Here is a 20,354-nt window from a genome sequence, read left to right as displayed (position 1 = left end):
AAATTAAATTGTTTACAAGGCTACCATGAATTACCATTAATTGTTTACGAGGTTCAATGTTTGATTTGTTACATTAAGTAATTCATTAATGACTCAAAAAAGTATGTCAATCATCCATTTTTAAATCACCAGTAAGAAACTGCTAGCCAACTGGCAAGCACAACTTTGGGAGTCCAGATCCCTTGAAATGCTTAGTCAAAGAGGAGAATCATTATTCTGTCAAGGAATATCATTATTTAAAAATAAAATAAAAAATTGTAACACACTAAGAGAAAAGAAACATGACAGTGTAAATGATAACATTAGTACAGGAAATGAAGACATTTATTAAAATGCTGGAATTAAACAATTAACTACAGTGCACTCGGAAAGTATTCAGACCCCTTGACTTTTTCCATATTTTGTTACGTTACAGCCTTATCCTAAAATTGATTAAATTGTTTTTTTTCTCCATCAATCTACACACAATATCCCATAATGACAAAGCAAAACAGGTTCAGACATTTTAGAAAATGTATTAAAAATAAAACTGAAATATTACATTTTCATAAGTATTCAGACCCTTTACTCAGTACTTTGTTGAAGCACCTTTGGCAGCGATTACAGCCTCAAGTCTCCTTGGGTATGACGCTACAAGCTTGGCACACATGTATTTTGGGGAGGTTCTCCCATTCTTCTCTGCAGATTCTCTCAAGCTCTGTTAGGTTGGATGAGGAGCGTCGCTGCACAGCTATTTTCAGGTCTCTCCAGAGATGTTCGATCAGGTTCTCTGGCTGGGCCACTCAAGGACATTCAGAGACTTGTCTCGAAGCCACTCCTGCGTTGTCTTGGCTGTGTACTTAGGGTCATTGTCTTGTTGGAAGGTGAACCTTGGCCCCAGTCTGAGGTCCTGAGCGCTCTGGAGCAGGTTTTCATCAAGGATCTCTCTGTACTTTGCTCCGTTCATCTTTCCCTCGATCCTGACTAGTCTCCCAGTCCCTGCCGCTGAAAAACATCCCCACAGCATGATGCTGCCACCACCATGCTTCACCGTAGGGATGGTGCCAGGTTTCCTCCAGACGTGACGCTTGGCATTCAGGCCAAAGTCTTCAATCTTGGTTTCATCAGACCAGAGAATCTTGTTTCTCATGGTCTGAGAGTCCTTTAGGTGCCTTTTGGCAAACTCCAAGCGGGCTGTCATGTGCCTTTTACTGAGGAGTGGCGTCTGTCTGGCCACTCTACCATAAAGGCCTGATTGGTGGAGTGCTGCAGAGATGGTTGTCCTTCTGGAAGGTTCTCCAATCTCCACAGAGGAACTCTGGAGCTCTGTCAGAGTGACCATTGTGTTCTTGGTCACCTCCCTGACCAAGGCCCTTCTCCCCTGATTGCTCAGTTTGGCCAGGCGGCCAGCTCTAGAAATTGTCTTGATGGTTCCAAACTTCTTCCATTTAAGAATGATGGAGGCCACTGCGTTCTTGGGGACCTTCAATGCTGCAGACATTTTTTGCTACCCTTCCCCAGATCTGTGTCTCGACATAATCCTGTCTCGGAACTCTACGGACAGTTCCTTCGACCTCATGGCTTGGTTTTTGCTCTAACATGCACTGTCAACTGTGGGACCTTATCTAGACAGGTGTGTGCCTTTCCAAATCATGTCCAATCAATTGAATTTTCCACAGGTGGATTCCAATCAAGTTGTAGAAACAAACATCAAGGATGATCAATGGAAATAGGACGCACCTGAGCTCAATTTCGAGTCTCATTGCAAAGGGTCTGAATACTTATGTAAATAATGTTTTCTTTTTTTTTGCAAACATTTCTAAAAACTGTTTTTACTTCGTCATGATGAGGTAATGTATGTAGACTGATGAGGAATTGTTTTTAATTTATCCATTTTAGAATAAGGCTGAAATGTAACAAAATGTGGAAAAAGGGAAGGGGTTTGAATACTTTCGGAATGTTCTGTATGTAACTAACTTTTTGGGCAACCAACCAAATACACATAGAAGTGTGAGTTATAGATATGTCATTCTAATTGAAAGCAAGTCTAAGAGAAGGAAGATCTGTTCTATGTGCACTATTTCTATGCTTCCTGTTCTTAAATTTCGTTTTTGCGTCTTTTACTTTAAGTTTTGTACACCAGCTCTAAACAGCTGAAAATACAATATTTTTGGTTATGGAAAATATATTTCTCAGCGGTTTAGATGGTTGAATGATTCTCTACATTATACTTGCTGGTTTTGCCACATTAAATGAAAGTAGTAGCAAACTATTAGAATTTTAGCAACCAGGAAATGGTGGAGCGATTTCTGTACAGTGAAGCTTTAAATCCACTTCATGTTTTGTTTCCGTGCCACGATATTAATGAGTATCGCGATACTGGTATATAACGATATTAATGAGTATCGCGATACTGGTATCTTACCGGCCAGCGTCAGTGGGTGGAACTTGAATAGCTAACTAGCTAGCTAGCTAAACAATAACATTGACACATGCCGGCGATAGAGTTGCCTTAACTAAGTTAGGTAAATAGTTAGATACAGTTCTCTGAAATATACTCCGTTACCTTAATGTTACGGCCTGTGCCACCAATTGCAAGTGACAGCCCAAATAGGACACGACAGCAATAGGTTGATGCTTATTAAGCTAGCCGGCTAACGTTAGCTAGCTAAGTTTTGCCACATTCAACGTTTGCCACATCAACGTTAGCTAGCTAAGTTAGCTAGATAACAAGTTGGTTTAGTTCAGGCCTTGCATCGGAGGGTCAAAAAACCGCCACTAGCACTTTCACAGCAGAATCTAACCTTCATCATAGTTGTAGCCTCGGACATTTCTGTGCCGGGACATGTTGGTTTCTACTTCTCCTTTCGGCCGTGTAGAGGCGGTTGTAACGCGTCATGTGTCCAAAGAAGAAGGGGCGAAGCGAGAGATTTTACTCCGCCCAAAATCTGTCCACGAAAATAAGCCGACGAAGTGACAAATATTTGTATGGAGGTCAATGATTTATTTTATTTTATTTGGTCAGCAAAAATATAATTGCTAATTTGCTACTTGAGAAAATGTGATCTAATATATGTTTCGTAATGGCTAGATTGTTACGAATGCACAGATATGAGTGGATGCACGTGGCATTTCAGCAATTTTTTGGCATGGACATTGCCTTTCCACCATTTTAAAGTATTCAACTGGGTGAGGATTCCTATGAGTTGGGAGCAATCAGCCTGTAAAGAAGAATCACATTGACTATTTTTTAAATGGAAATTGCCTCAATGGCGCTGCCCATGCTGTCATAGACCCTATAATGGTACAGATACAAAGATGAGTCCACTATCTATCTCTATGGCCTGTTGTTCACACGCTTATCTTCCCTCTCATTTGGCTAGAATGGTCCCACCTGATCTCGCCGCCTCCCACTTGCATTGTTAGAGGGGTGACTCGAATATCTTTAATATTAATAGACAATCTTTGATGCGTCTCACTTTCCGAGAGCCATATTTGCGTGTTGAATAGTGGCAGGACCCCCATTTTTTTTTGGTACCCCTATCCGAGTTATAACAAAATAAAACAATGTTTTTCGTTCTCCTTAGGTGAAATGGATGGTTGTGTAAAAATATTTTACTGCAAAAGTGATTAAATGTATAGATATTGTGACACCACTTTAACTAAAACAGTGCAGAATAACGCTTGGCTGGAGGGTGGTGGAATTCCACCAATCCAAAGAGAGGAATAGCCGTTGCGCTCTGTGGACAACGAATCCCATTATTAGGGCAAAGTCGTAGGCATCTAGTCATTGGCCGTGTTCGAGTGCATCAAATCCATGAAGCATTGTGGGTAAATGGTGACTGACAGACTGATCTACAAATAATTATGAGTAGTTATATATGATGCAAGGTGATTCGTAGATCAGCCAGTCGGCAATCTTATGCACTGTCTAACAAGGCCATTATATCCAGTATCTCTGGCTAAATACACACTTCTGCACACAGACTCAGTGGAGTAGAGCGCTCTACCGTTGAGCGGTACTAAACAAGACAGAAGTTAGCATGAGGCAGCTTGATCTACCATAGCTTGCTTGCTACGTGACATTGACATTTGTACTTTTAACTATTTGCACATCGTTACAACACTGTATATAGACATAATATGACATTTTGAATGTCTATTCTTTTTAAACTTTTGTGAGTGTAATGTTTACTGTTCTTTTTTTGTTTTGTTTATTTCACTTTTGTTTACTATCTACTTCCCTTGCTTTGGCAATGTTAACATACGTTTCCCATGGCAACAAATCCCCTTAAATTAAAATGGAAATGTGAGTTACTTCTAAACGCAGAACTAGGGTCAGTCACAGCTCCAATCCAAAGCAAGGAGAAAGATATGATGATGATGATGATGATGATGACAATGGAGGAGGAGGAGGAGGAGGAGGAGATAACTGCTAAGTTACCACCACTGGATAACTAACTAGGCCTATATACAGTTGGAAGTTTACATACACTTAGGTTGGAGTCATTAAAACTCGTTTTTTCAACCACTCCACAAATTTCTTGTTAACAAACTATAGTTTTGGCAAGTCGGTTAGGACATCTACTTTGTGCATAACACAAGTAATCTTTCCAACAATTGTTTACAGACAGATTATTTCACTTATAATTCACTGTATCACAATTCCAGTGGGTCAGAAGTTTACATACACTAAGTTGACTGTGCCTTTAAACAGCTTGGAAAATTCCAGAAAATGATGTCATGGCTTTAGAAGCTTCTGATAGGCTAATTGACATCATTTGAGTCAATTGGAGGTGTACCTGTGGATGTATTTCAAGGCCTACCTTCAAACTCAGTGCCTCTTTGCTTGACATCATGGGAAAATGAAAAGAAATCAGCCAAGACCTCAGAAAAAAAATTGTAGACCTCCACAAGTCTGGTTCATCTGTACAAACAATAGTACGCAAGTATAAACACAATGGGACCACGCAGCCATCAAACCGCTCAGGAAGGAGACGCGTTCAGTCTCCTAGAGATGAACGTACTTTGGTGCGAAAAGTGCAAATCAATCCCAGAACAACAGCAAAAGACCTTGTGAAGATGCTGGAGGAAACAGGTACAAAAGTATCTATATCCACAGTAAAACGAGTCCTATATCGACATAACCTGAAAGGCCGCTCAGCAAGGAAGAAGCCACAGCTCCAAAACCGCCATAAAAAAGACAGAATACGGTTTGCACCTGCACATGGGGACAAAGATCGTACTTTTTGGAGAAATGTCCTCTGGTCTGACGAAACAAAAATAGAACTGTTTGGCCATAATGACCATCGTTATGTTTAGAGGAAAAAGAGGAAGGCTTGCAAGCCGAAGAACACCAGCCCAACCGTGAAGCATGGGGGTGGCAGCATCATGCTGTGGGGGTGCTTTGCTGCAGGAGGGACTGGTGCACTTCACAAAATAGATGTCATCATGAGGAAGGAAAATTATGTGGATATATTGAAGAAACATCTCAAGACATCTGTCAGGAAGTTAATGCTTGGTCGCAAATGGGTCTTCCAAATGGACAATGACCCCAAGCAAAGTTCCAAAGTTGTGCCAAAATGGCTTAAGGACAACAAAGTCAAGGTATTGGAGTGGCCATCACAAAGCCCTGACCTCTATCCTATAGAAAATATGTGGGCAGAACTGAAAAAGCGTGTGCGAGCAAGGAGGCCTACAAACCTGACTCAGTTACACCAGCTCTGTCAGGAGGAATGGGCCAAAATTCACCCAACTTATTGTGGGAAGCTTGTGGAAGGCTACCCGAAACATTTGACCCAAGTTAAACAATTTAAAGGCAATGCTACCAAATACTAATTGAGCGTATGTAAACTTCTGACCCACTGGGAATGTGATGAAATAAATAAAAGCTGAAATAAATAATTATCTCTACTATTATTCTGACATTTCACATTCTTAAAATAAAGTGGTGATCCTAATTTACCTAAAACAGGGAATTTTTACTAGGATAAAATGTCAGGAATTGTGAAAAACTGAGTTTAAATGTATTTGGCTAAGGTGTATGTAAACTTCCGACTTCAACTGTATATAGGTGATAGGGCCACACTGATAACTCGAGCTTGGTTCCCAAGTTTTCTAAACCATACCAAACCATCTTTGGTATAGTGTTGCCATAATATTTGAATTGAGGAAGTGTGATTGTAATCATTAGGATATTTTAGCGATCCGCAGTACGTCTTAAATGCCTCCCAGCCCTCAGATGTCTGCATTGCACTTGAGATGGATGAGAAAGTAAAATGATCATTTCCTAACTTTTAAGCAGTCGCTTGCTTTGCGATCTATTAACAGAAAGGAATGCATTAAATAGGCGCAATGTTTTTTACTGATGCATTTGGCGATATTAAATTCATACGCACGAAACATAAAAACAAAAGCGTTCACTGTAAAAGTTGACACATGTAGGCCATTCATACAGTATATAGGCTATGCGCAGCACTTCGTTCAGTGTATCCAATCAGTTATTGTTTTCTTTCTCAAACCGCGACCAAACTCAGACATTTCTCTCAGAACACAGGGATGTTGATTCACACGGGACTAGTATTATCAGAGGACCTTGGAGTTCGCCAAAAAAAACTGTAGGTTATTCTGGCTGGAATTGTTACTCTCCTGCCATGTAAAAATGACTGACATGGCAGAATCGGACTGGACAGAAATGACAGATGTGGTGTTTTGTGTTCGTGCCCATAACCCGACCTCCCCCAGTAAAACTAATCCCGTCCAAATGGGGTTTATGAGGATAATGCCCTTGTAGTGTAAGAGCTGTTTGAAAAGACCACCTGAAATCTCAGCTTGTTTGGCTGGGTGTTTATTTATTTTTTTGGACTGCCTGTTAACATCACCAGGTGATATTAGTTGTTAGACCAATAACAAAGAGAGTTTGCCCTCCTCTCGGCCAATAACAGATCGTTTTCAGGTTACACATCCCTCCAATTAGGCCCCTCTCTCAGACCACTACCAGACAGTCCTTGCAAAATTCTTTCTTGAGAAATGTCATTTAGATAAGAAGCTATTTTTGTTTCTTTTTGACCATTTTATTTAAACAATCACAGTAAGGTACTTCATTGTTACCCAGAAATGATTTGATATTGAGATAAAAATGACTGCTTTGGATCTTTAAACCCTTCTATTTCAGAAATCATTAACATATCTGCCAAAGCCAACTACATGCAATGGATAATAATTAAGAGTTGAGTTATTGCTTTTTTTTTTTGCACACTTCAATATTGAGACAGGTTTTGAAAGTCAGGCTTAGGAACAATGACTCAATGAGAAATTAGATTTGGTCTAATGGGGTCGCAAGCTGTGCATGGAAAGTCTATGACAAGTCTATCACAACACCAATACCACCACACACACACACACATATACAAACAAAGCCTCCAACCCAGACCCACCTGCGTTCTTGAAGTGTGTGCACCCCCCCCCCTCCACAGACACACACCCTTCAAAGGTCAGCCCAGCCCTGTGAGCCAACCCTGACCACAACACAACACACACACACAACACCCAGGCAGAGACAGGGTTTCAGACGGACCCAGTGACATCATTTTTTCCATCACCGCTGGCTACACAAGTTGAGGGAGGGGGGGGGGTGCCATTCTCTGGTCTAAAGTAGTGCACTATATAGGGAATAGGGTACCATTCTCTGGTCTAAAGTAGTGCACTATATAGGGAATAGGGTGCCATTCTCTGGTCTAAAGTAGTGCACTATATAGGGAATAGGATGCCATTCTCTGGTCTAAAGTAGTGCACTATATAGGGAATAGGGTGCCATTCTCTGGTCTAAAGTAGTGCACTATATAGGGAATAGGGTGCCATTCTCTGGTCTAAAGTAGTGCACTATATAGGGAATAGGGTGCCATTCTCTGGTCTAAAGTAGTGCACTATATAGGGAATAGGGTGCCATTCTCTGGTCTAAAGTAGTGCACTATATAGGGAATAGGGTGCCATTCTCTGGTCTAAAGTAGTGCACTATATAGGGAATAGGGTGCCATTCTCTGGTCTAAAGTAGTGCACTATAAAGGGAATAGGGGGTCATTTGGGACAGACATCCTTCTCTATCTAGGCCACTTTCTGCCAAACTGTCACCTGGAACATGAAGCCTGTTCATTGTAAAGGTCTCCAGGTTACCAGGTGTCTTCATACTGCTTTATATTTAGATATACAGGGTAGACGCTCAGACTGTCACCGTATCTGACAGGGCCATACAGGGTAGACTCTCAGACTGTCACTGTATCTGACAGGGCCATACAGGGTAGACTCTCAGACTGTCACTGTATCTGACAGAGCCATACAGGGTAGACTCTCAGACTGTCACTGTATCTGACAGGGTCATACAGTGTAGACTCTCAGACTGTCACTGTATCTGACAGGGTCATACAGGGTAGACTCAGGTTTCATATACACTACAGATCTGCTGTTCACTGTATTCATCTATGACTGACTCTCAAATGGCACCCTACTCCCTAAATAGTGCGCTAGTTTTTTAAAGTCTATAGGGAATAGGGTGCCATTTGGGACACTGAAGAGAGATGGTGTGGAAGAGGAGTATTGTGACAGAGTAAACAGAGAAAGGAGAGATCTGATCTGAAGTCATTCAGAGGTAAACAGTCGGTTGCTCCAGGGCTCACCTCGGGTGAGGGTGTCTCGCTGTGTGTGTGTGCGTGTGTGTGTGTGTGTGTGTGTGTGTGTGTATTTTGATGAGGTGTGACACACACACACACAAATAGGGATCACACAGGTGACGGAGAGGGGAATCTCCCATGACGACAACAGGCGGCATCTGCATGGCAACAGAAAGTCTAGATATGACAACGGGGGGGGATTGGTACATCTATTGGAGTTTTAAAATCATGATATAGCCTTTGATTCTTATAGAATATAACTTAGAAATGCCCCATGAGCTTAGTTCAACTGTGCTACCTTATCAGAACAGGTTTGTAGCTGTTTGAATTACATTATAGACTGAATTACAGAATGAATTACAGACTGAATTATAGACTGAATTATAGACTGAATTACAGACTGAATTACAGACTGAATTATAGACTGAATTACAGACTGCATAACAGACTGAATTATAGACTGAATTATAGACTGAATTACAGACTGAATTACAGACTGAATTATAGACTGCATAACAGACTAAATTATAGACCGCATAACAGACTGAATTACAGACTGAATTACAGACTGAATTATAGACTGAATTACATAATGAATTACAGACTGAATTATAGACTGAATTACAGACTGCATAACATACTGAATTATATACTGAATTACAGACTGAATTATAGACTGAATTATAGACTGCATAACAGACTGAATTACAGACTGAATTACAGACTGAATTATAGACTGAATTATAGACTGCATAACATACTGAATTATATACTGAATTACAGACTGAATTATAGACTGAATTACAGACTGAATTATAGACTGAATTATAGACTGAATTATAGACTGAATTACAGACTGAATTATAGACTGAATTATAGACTGCATAACAGACTGAATTACAGACTGAATTACAGACTGAATTATAGACTGAATTACAGACTGAATTATAGACTGAATTATAGACTGCATAACAGACTGAATTACAGACTGAATTACAGACTGAATTATAGACTGAATTACAGACTGAATTATAGACTGAATTACAGACTGAATTACAGACTGAATTATAGACTGAATTACAGACTGAATTACAGACTGAATTATAGACTGAATTACAGACTGAATTATAGACTGAATTACAGACTGAATTACAGACTGAATTACAGACTGAATTACAGACTGTATTATAGACTGAATTAAAGACTGCAGTCCGTTGCAGCCATCTATCTGAAGGCTCTTCTGTACTATACCAGTCTGGAAACCAACCAAACCTGCTCTCTGACTGAATCTCATCTGTTTTCCAACCAAACCTGCTCTCTGACTGAATCTCATCTGTTTTCCAACCAAACCTGCTCTCTGACTGAATCTCATCTGTTTTCCAACCAAACCTGCTCTCTGACTGAATCTCATCTGTTTTCCAACCAAACCTGCTCTCTGACTGAATCTCATCTGTTTTCCAACCAAACCTGCTCTCTGACTGAATCTCATCTGTTTTCCAACCAAACCTGCTCTCTGACTGAATCTCATCTGTTTTCCAACCAAACCTGCTCTCTGACTGAATCTCATCTGTTTTCCAACCAAACCTGCTCTCTGACTGAATCTCATCTGTTTTCCAACCAAACCTGCTCTCTGACTGAATCTCATCTGTTTTCCAACCAAACCTGCTCTCTGACTGAATCTCATCTGTTTTCCAACCAAACCTGCTCTCTGACTGAATCTCATCTGTTTTCCAACCAAACCTGCTCTCTGACTGAATCTCATCTGTTTTCCAAACCCACTTCACCCTTTGATGGTTTGACTTCAGATGCTCCTCTACTAATCTAACATTGAGTCACAGAGTGTCAGTAGGCGGTAGTGTACTGTTGTCCAAACCCTACTTTACTGGCTTTTCTAAACTGGCTCATCTTAGACAACTCTCCGCTGTTTGAGTTCCTCAAGCCCCCTCTCCTCTCCTCTCCTCTCCTCTCCTCTCCTCTCCTCTCCTCTCCTCTCCTCTCCTCTCCTCTCCTCTCCTCTCCTCTCCTCTCCTCTCCTCTCCTCTCCTCTCCTCTCCTCTCCTCTCCTCTCCTCTCCTCTCTCTTCCTTCCTCCCAACCCCCCTCCCATCCACTCCTCACCCTACCCCACCCTATGACATATCTCACAGAAGCTTTGCAAGCCTGATTATACTCAAAATCTCAGGGCTAAGAAGTATTCAAATGACCCTACCTGAACACACAATGCTTTGCAAAGAGGGCTGCCTTGACAATGGCAGCACTAACCTTTCCAATCGCGCCCATGCAAATTACCCCATCCCACTGGCCAGGAGACAGACAGACAGACAGACAGACAGACAGACAGACAGACAGACAGACAGACAGACAGACAGACAGACAGACAGACAGACAGACAGGCTCTGAGCATGCCAGGGCAAAACGTTGTGGAACGTTCAGATAGAATGCCTCCCCTATGACACCCTATTCCCTATATAGTGCACTACTTTGATCAGAGAATGGCACCCTATTCCCTATATAGTGCACTATTTTAGACCAGAGAATGGCACCCTATTCCCTATATAGTGCACTACTTTGACCAGAGAATGGCACCTTATTCCCTATATAGTGCACTACTTTGACCAGAGAATTGCACCCTATTCCCTATATAGTGCACTACTTTGACCAGAGAATGGCACCCTATTCCCTATATAGTGCACTACTTTCACCAGAGAATGGCACCCTATTCCCTATATAGTGCACTACTTTAGACCAGGGCTCATGGGGTGCCATTTGGGACACAATCATAGAACTATACCACATAGAACAAACATGCCTAAAATAAGGAATCCGGTCAGTTCTAGTCATGATATTTCTATCTGCAGCGTTCTGAAAGCGGCCTCGGTCCTAATGTGGTAGATTTAACACCAGGTCTGCTCTGTCTCTGATCAGACCCACTGGAGCTGAGGGAGGTACCTCGGGAATGTGTGTGTGTGTGTGTGTGTGTGTGTGAGAGAGAGAGAGAGAGAGAGCCAGAGAGAAAGTATGTGTGTGTGTGTGTGTGTGAGTTAGTCAGGGATTTATCAAGATGTAGTTTTTACTACTGCCCTCTAGGGAAAAGAAAAACACCACACGTTGACTTTGGCCAATAGAAAGCCATGTCTGAGTGTCTCACAGCACAGAGGTGCACTCAGGTGTGTGTGTGTGTGTGTGTGTGTGTGTGTGTGTGTGTGTGTGTGTGTGTGTGTGTGTGTGTACTGCAGGGAAATGTATCCAGGCAACAGGTAGCTATCTTAAGATGAATGACCTAACTGTAAGTCGCTCTGGATAAGAGCATCTGCTAAATGACTCAAATTGTTAATGTATTGTAGGTACAGTATGAGTCAGACACTATGACACATGTTTTTATTCATTTACATCATTCTGATGAATTTTTTAATAAACAATATCCGAACAACACTTTATATGCTGGAGTGTAAGCAAAGGCCAAATAAAAGGTAAAATAGTTTAATTATATTTTCTTGTCTCAAACCAACCAAACCCATATAGTGTTTTAAAGATTTTCACTCCCTGAGTAATTTCAGGCCAAATGAGCAGCCTGCCAATACATACAAAAATATATATATATATAATATGAACGCTTCAATGGTTCAGTGTCCACTCCACGCCACGTGCAACAATACATTCTGGAGTGCCTCGCGGGGCTTTCTGTTGTGTTCCGTTCGGTGTGTTGACCCCCATCACGCGAGGATGAGTGACCGGGAACAATAGCGTGTTTTGGGGGTGACGGTAATTGTAAGTGACCGAGACAATACGGTAGCGTATCGGAAGAACAATAACTATGAGAACACATTTATACCAGTAAGTGTGACCATCGGACTCCTCCTCTCCTCTATGCTATACCGAAGGGAGCGGGCATGAGATTAGATCATGGTTATGTGGGTTTACAAAAACAAACTTGAGTTCTTGTTTTGTGTTTATGAGAAAAACCGGTTGTCCCAGACTGGCTTGTTTTTAATGGACCTGTAAAAAACACATATTTAGATAAAATAGTATCCACAGTGTGACATGAACATAACCCAAACACGTTGCCTGAGTGATAATGAGAAGATTGTGCTATCTAACGGGAATTAATAGAGCATGTCATTTCACCTAAAAGTGAAAGTGACATATTTATGGTGACATGAATGAATCATCTCTCATCATTAGGCTACAAGAGCACTCTCCTGCTGACACAAGGACACACAAAATGTACCACTGCTTTTCAAAAAAACTCACTCATTTTGATCAATACCGGATATGAATTGGCTACAATAGCCTAGTTAGGAATAGGCAACTGTGATCTTAAAGTTACATAATTATAGACTTGAATGAATAACCTGTCATTACAAGAGCACTTTCCCTGTTGACATTAGACACAAAGAATCGACCACTGCTGTTTACAAAACGTACTAATCATTTCAGGGCCTTAGCCTATCAATAGCCTAGGAATAGGCTACGATCATAAAGTGACAAATTGAGTGACTTGAATTAATCATCTCACGTTACAAAAGCACTTTTACTCTTCATTAAGACACATGTTCTTTTTATTTTTTTTTGTACCACTGCTGTTCAAAAAACCTCACTGGGCCTAATCATTTCAGGCGTCATCAATACGCAAAATCGATATGAATAGAGGTAGTAGCCTACTTCAGTAACACGGCCATAATACAATAACTGTAGTAAGCTAGTATTCAACAACAGCAGCCCAGCAACAGGTAGAGAGGGAGAAATAAACCAACATGCCACCTCGCTTCACCTCGCGGTCCTCTCTACTCCATGCCAAAAACATTAATTCCACAACTGTTTACTTTGTCCTCAGATACAATAACCCCTCCCCTCACTTCATTCCTTCTTTTTTTTTTCACCAAGAAAAAACGAGAAGTAACCTCTTGAAAAGTAGCGAGAGAGTTTAGCGCGGAAAGGGTGAGGAATAAGCGCCTAGGTCGGGGCGGGTTGCAGGAGGAGGAGGGAGGGAGGGAGGGAGGGAGGGAGGAGGGGCTACAGCGGGACTCGTGGCTCTCTGCTCTGTTTACAAGCCTGCATGATCCTTCACTCTTTTAATGTCAACCTGTTCCTTCTTCCTCGGCAGACAGGAGAGACAGTCAGAACAGAACGGCACCGCGGAGCTCAGAGAGGAGACGGACACATAGTTGCTCCCTACAGAAACTATCCTTCGCATGGCTAGGCGGCCAATACACAGGTAGATTAACTACAAATACTAGTAGCTGCTATCTGGGCTTTTGGATGGACTATCATTTCATTTAACTCTATCTCTCATTCTGAACAACTGCGTTAAAATTATGTTTCAATTTCCTGCATGTGGATTGTTGTGGTTGGAGTTAGAAGTTGTTTTTAAGACGTTATATTGCCTAGGCTAGGCTGTTTGTTTTTTTCCCAAACTGCGTTGATAACGGAGTTATTTGGTGCTGCTGAGAGAGATATATTTCATTTGTGAGAGGATCTGTAGTTTTGTTCTGTCTTGCTCAGATAACAGGTGCTGGTCGCTGCGCTAGTTTGATGGCACTCTCTCTCTCTGTTTCTCTCTCTCACTCTATTTCTCTCTCTCACTCTTTCTATATCTCTTTTTTTCTCTCTCTCTCTCTCTCTCTCTCTCGCCCTCTCTCTAATTTCACACACCTCTGATCTCATGAATTCCGTGAGGCAGGTGCTAATTCAGGTGTCTGCCTCGGTGCCAACCCGGCCCCGTGCGTAATGTTGTTGGGTTCTTATAAAATGTACTATTGGTGTGTTGAATATTAGGGTGACCAATGCAGTGACGCAATGTAGCCAAGTGTTTTAGGATACAGTGAGTGGAGCATTGGTAAAATAAGGCTGGTTGGCTTGGCGGCTGTATGAGACCCTGTGCCTGTAATAGGCTAAGGAAAGCATACAAGGTGCTTGTCCTGTAATATAGATTAGTGCATAGCCACGGGAAGTTGGGGTTCTGAGGGTGCAGCAACCCCTGAAGAGTCAGAATAAAAAAAATAAAAATAAAAAAAAGACCCCCCAAAAATATTAACGAAAGTAATGTACTGGGCCTTTAAAATACCTGTATTAGCAGACTGATACAGCCATCTGCAGAGCGGGCAAAATCCCCCCCCTCCCTCTGCTGTTGAAGAAAAAAATTGCAGCACCCCCACACCAAAACTACTTCCCGTGGCTATGGATGAAATCGTTTTCAAACAGGGGGAATAGTTAACTATTATTATTGAGAATGTTGTGACGTCTAAGCTACTCATGCTTTTACCAATATGATGCAACTGAAAGGCTATGTTAGACTATGATAGACTATGTTAGAATATGATAGACTATGTTAGACTATTTTAGAATATGTTAGAATATGTTAGAATATGTTAGACTATGTTAGAATATGTTAGAGTATGTTAGAATATGTTAGACTATGTTAGAATATGTTAGAATATGTTAGAATATGTTAGACTATGTTAGAATATGTTAGAGTATGTTAGAATATGTTAGACTATGTTAGAATATGTTAGAGTATGTTAGAATATGATGGAATATGTTAGACTATGTTAGAATATGTTAGAATATGTTAGACTATGTGGTGAATGCCTGAAACAAAGTTGCAACAAAAAGAACAGGAGGATCATTTGGAAGAAATACAGTTGAACACAAATTTCTTATTATTACATTTACATTTTAGTCATTTAGCAGACGCTCTTATCCAGAGCGACTTACAGTTAGTGAGTGCATACATGTTTTTTTGTTTTTTTTGTTTTTTTCATACTGGCCCCTCATGGGAAACGAACCCACATCCCTGCCGGCCAAACCCTCCCCTACCTTGGACGACGCTGGACCAATTGTGCGCCGCCCCATGGGTCTCCCGGTCGCGGCCGGCTGCGACAGAGCCTGGACTCGAACCAGGATCTCTAGTGGCACAGCTAGCACTGCGATGCAGCGCCTTAGACCACTGCGCCACTCGGGAGTGATGCCATATAGCCAACAGCTCACTCATATAGTCAGTCATCCTCATATAGTCATCAGCTCCCTCATATAGTCATCAGCTCCCTCATATAGTCATCAGCTCCCTCATATAGCCATCAGCTCCCTCATATAGCCATCAGCTCCCTCATATAGTCATCAGCTCACTCATATAGTCATCAGCTCCCTCATATAGTCATCAGCTCCCTCATATAGTCAGTCATCCTCATATAGTCATCAGCTCCCTCATATAGTCATCAGCTCCCTCATATAGTCATCAGCTCCCTCATATAGTCATCAGCTCCCTCATATAGCCATCAGCTCACTCATATAGCCATCAGCTCCCTCATATAGCCATCAGCTCCCTCATATAGCCATCAGCTCCTTCATATAGTCATCAGCTCCCTCATATAGTCATCAGCTCCCTCATATAGTCATCAGCTCCCTCATATAGTCATCAGCTCCCTCATATAGCCATCAGCTCCTTCATATAGTCATCAGCTCCCTCATATAGTCATCAGCTCCCTCATATAGTCATCAGCTCCCTCATATAGTCATCAGCTCCCTCATATAGTCATCAGCTCCCTCATATAGTCATCAGCTCCTTCATATAGTCAGTCATCCTCATATAGTCATCAGCTCCCTCATATAGCCATCAGCTCCCTCATATAGTCAGTCATCCTCATATAGCCATCAGCTCCCTCATACAGCCATCATCTCCCTCATATAGTCAGTCATCCTCATATAGTCATCAGCTCCCTCATATAGCCATCAGCTCCCTCATATAGTCAGTCATCCTCATATAGTCATCAGCTCCCTCATATAGTCAGTCATCCTCATATAGTCATCAGCTCCCTCATATAGCCATCAGCTCCCTCATATAGTCAGTCATCCTCATATAGTCAGTCATCCTCATATAGTCATCAGCTCCCTCATATAGTCAGTCATCCTCATATAGTCATCAGCTCCCTCATATAGTCATCAGCTCCCTCATATAGTCATCAGCTCACTCATATAGCCATCAGCTCCCTCATATAGTCAGTCATCCTCATATAGTCAGTCATCCTCATATAGTCATCAGCTCCCTCATATAGTCAGTCATCTTCATATAGTCATCAGCTCCTTCATATAGTCATCAGCTCCCTCATATAGTCAGTCATCCTCATATAGCCATCAGCTCCCTCATATAGTCATCAGCTCCCTCATATAGTCATCAGCTCCCTCATATAGCCATCAGCTCCCTCATATAGTCATCAGCTCACTCATATAGCCATCAGCTCCCTCATATAGTCAGTCATCCTCATATAGTCATCAGCTCCCTCATATAGCCATCAGCTCCCTCATATAGTCAGTCATCCTCATATAGTCATCAGCTCCCTCATATAGCCATCAGCTCCCTCATACAGCCATCATCTCCCTCATATAGTCAGTCATCCTCATATAGCCATCAGCTCCCTCATATAGTCATCAGCTCCCTCATATAGTCATCAGCTCCCTCATACAGCCATCAGCTCCCTCATATAGTCAGTCATCCTCATATAGCCATCAGCTCCCTCATATAGTCATCAGCTCCCTCATATAGTCATCAGCTCCCTCATATAGTCATCAGCTCACTCATATAGTCATCAGCTCCCTCATATAGTCAGTCATCCTCATATAGTCATCAGCTCCCTCATATAGCCATCAGCTCCTTCATATAGTCATCAGCTCCCTCATATAGTCATCAGCTCCCTCATATAGTCATCAGCTCCCTCATATAGTCATCAGCTCCCTCATATAGTCATCAGCTCCCTCATATAGCCATCAGCTCCCTCATATAGTCATCAGCTCCCTCATATAGTCATCAGCTCCCTCATATAGTCATCAGCTCCCTCATATAGTCATCAGCTCCCTCATATAGTCATCAGCTCCCTCATATAGTCATCAGCTCCCTCATATAGTCATCAGCTCCCTCATATAGTCATCAGCTCCCTCATATAGCCATCAGCTCCCTCATATAGTCATCAGCTCCCTCATATAGTCAGTCATCCTCATGCGTCATTAGTCTAAAGGTGTGAGCTGAGGGTCCCTTCCTTGTTCACTGCAGCGTGGTGACATTGTGATGTTAATGAAGTTATGATAATACTACAGAGCTCAATTTCAACATAATATATGTGTGTTGTTGTTGTTCACTTTTGAGATTGAGAAATGAATTCAGACTTATTTGTCTCTGTGGCCATATAGGCTATGACTCATCTCAGGAATAGGTTATTTCGTTTGCATGTCAATGGTTAGGCCTATTATGTTTAGCCTTGTTAACGGTTTTTAACAAACATCTACCTATTTTAAATCATGGGATTTCATAGATTTCTTTCTTCTCCTTTCTATATATTGATGACTTGTGAGTTTCATCATAGGCCTACAGTATTGACGACTTGATAAAATGATCAAATCATTTGAGAAAATGATGTGAGTGGTAACCTGTTACCCTTGACTATTTAACATATATCTCCGTTCCAGATGAATTAACCTAAACTTGTTTTTTTTTTAACAATTATGCCCAGCATATATTATAATTTACCAGCAGATATTATAATTTACCAGCAGATATTATAATTTACAAGGGAGCTTTTGTTCTATTTTCTATCTATTGGGGTAAAGGCTTGTTGTTAAGGAAGATGATATACAATAGAAGCTATCTTCTTAAACCCCCATCATGCCATGGGTTACTGTTCTCCTATATACTGTATTAAACCCCCACCATGCCATGGGTTACTGTTCTCCTATATACTGTATTAAACCCCCACCATGCCATGGGTTACTGTTCTCCTATATACTGTATTAAACCCCCACCATGCCATGGGTTACTGTTCTCCTATATGCTGTATTAAACCCCCACCATGCCATGGGTTACTGTTCTCCTATATGCTGTATTAAACCCCCACCATGCCATGGGTTACTGTTCTCCTATATACTGTATTAAACCCCCACCATGCCATGGGTTACTATTCTCCTATATACTGTATTAAACCCCCACCATGCCATGGGTTACTGTTCTCCTATATGCTGTATTAAACCCCCACCATGCCATGGGTTACTGTTCTCCTATATGCTGTATTAAACCCCCCACCATGCCATGGGTTACTGTTCTCCTATATACTGTATTAAACCCCCCACCATGCCTGGGTTACTGTTCTCCTATATGCTGTATTAAACCCCCACCATGCCATGGGTTACTGTTCTCCTATATGCTGTATTAAACCCCCACCATGCCATGGGTTACTGTTCTCCTATATGCTGTATTAAACCCCCACCATGCCATGGGTTACTGTTCTCCTATATACTGTATTAAACCCCCACCATGCCATGGGTTACTGTTCTCCTATATGCTGTATTAAACCCCCACCATGCCATGGGTTACTGTTCTCCTATATGCTGTCACTTAAAGGAGTCTCTCTGGTTTCCACCTTGTTCTGGCCTCTGATTGGCTCTGGGGTGGAGGTGATATTGTTTATCTGTGTGTGTGTGTGTGTGTGAGAGAGAGAGATTGGCTTGGTGTGCTGACTGTGTGTGTGTGTGTGTGATTTGCTGTGTGTTTGGCTGTGTGTGTGTGTGTGAGTGTGTGTGTGTTTGGCTAGGTGTGCTGACCGTGTGTGTGTGTGTGTGTGTGTGTGTGTGTTTGGCTAGGTGTGCTGACCGTGTGTGTGTGTGCTCTGATAGTGCCTGATGCAGGTCTGAACACGCCAGGACCAGGACACGGTCATGTTAATATGATCAGGAGTACCGGTACCTGCTGTGCCAGATCACCTGGGGTTTCTGTGGAAACCAACAACACCCAAACCAGTTTCTCAGAGTGTGTGTTCCCCTGTATAGACTGACTGCACCCTACCCTGCTAAAATGACTGGTTCTGTTACCCTGTTACCACTCTACCCTGCTAAAATGACTGGTTCTGTTACCCTGATATGACCCTCTGCACCTCCCAAACTCTGCTCTCCACTTCGTCTATTTAGATAGGCCCAGTTGGCACCCTATTCCCTACATAGTGCACTACTTTAGACCAGAGCCCTGTGAGTAGTGTACTATATATATAGGGAATAGTTTGTCATTTGGGAATCACTTAAAATCTGCTCCTTACTTAATCTCTTTGGTTAGTTCAGTCACCCGGGTTAGGGTTAGTTCAGTCACCAGGATTAGGGTTAGTTCAGTCACCAGGGTTTATTATTATTATATTATTAGTTCAGTCACCAGGGATAGGGTTAGTTCAGTCACCAGAGTTAGGGTTAGTTCAGTCACCAGGGATAGGGTTAGTTCAGTCAACAGATTGAGGGTTAGTTCAGTCACCAGGATTAGGGTTAGTTCAGTCACCAGGGTTAGGGTTAGTTCAGTCACCAGGGAGAGGGTTAGTTCAGTCACCAGAGTTAGGGTTAGTTCAGTCACCAGGGATAGGGTTAGTTCAGTCACCAGGGTTAGGGTTAGTTCAGTCACCAGGATTAGGGTTAGTTCAGTCACCAGAGTTAGGGTTAATTTAGTCACCAGGGTTAGAGTTAGTTCAGTCACCAGGATTAGGGTTAGTTCAGTCACCAGGGATAGGGTTAGTTCAGTCACCAGGGTTAGGGTTAGTTCAGTCACCAGGGTTAGAGTTAGTTCAGTCACCAGGGATAGGGTTAGTTCAGTCACCAGGATTAGGGTTAGTTCAGTCACCAGGGTTAGGGTTAGTTCAGTCACCAGGATTAGAGTTAGTTCAGTCACCAGAGTTAGGGTTAATTTAGTCAC

At 41.9% G+C, this 20,354-nt stretch overlaps 2 protein-coding genes across 3 annotated transcripts in view; one reads left to right on the top strand and one right to left on the bottom strand.

The window, feature by feature from the left end:
- The window catches only part of LOC121555445 (HBS1-like protein), an 84,272-nt gene extending 81,365 nt beyond the window's left edge, over positions 1 to 2,907 (bottom strand). The window contains exon 1 of the mRNA XM_041869293.2: positions 2,784 to 2,907. Coding sequence (XP_041725227.2) covers positions 2,784 to 2,826 — 43 coding nt within the window. The 5' untranslated portion in view covers positions 2,827 to 2,907. The remainder of the gene's footprint in view (positions 1 to 2,783) is intronic.
- Positions 2,908 to 13,762: 10,855 nt separating this feature from the next.
- The window catches only part of LOC121555450 (transcriptional activator Myb-like), a 67,057-nt gene continuing 60,465 nt past the window's right edge, over positions 13,763 to 20,354 (top strand). For both annotated transcript variants that reach the window (XM_041869301.2, XM_041869300.2), the window contains exon 1: positions 13,763 to 13,859. In XM_041869301.2, the coding sequence (XP_041725235.2) occupies positions 13,837 to 13,859 (23 nt within the window). In that variant the 5' untranslated portion in view covers positions 13,763 to 13,836. The remainder of the gene's footprint in view (positions 13,860 to 20,354) is intronic.

The sequence above is a fragment of the Coregonus clupeaformis genome, unplaced genomic scaffold (genome assembly GCF_020615455.1).
Source record: "Coregonus clupeaformis isolate EN_2021a unplaced genomic scaffold, ASM2061545v1 scaf0299, whole genome shotgun sequence".
NCBI classification, from domain to species: Eukaryota; Metazoa; Chordata; class Actinopteri; order Salmoniformes; family Salmonidae; genus Coregonus; species Coregonus clupeaformis.
The sequence above is the reverse complement of the archived record's forward strand: the minus strand, read 5'-3'. Positions and strand labels throughout refer to the sequence as shown.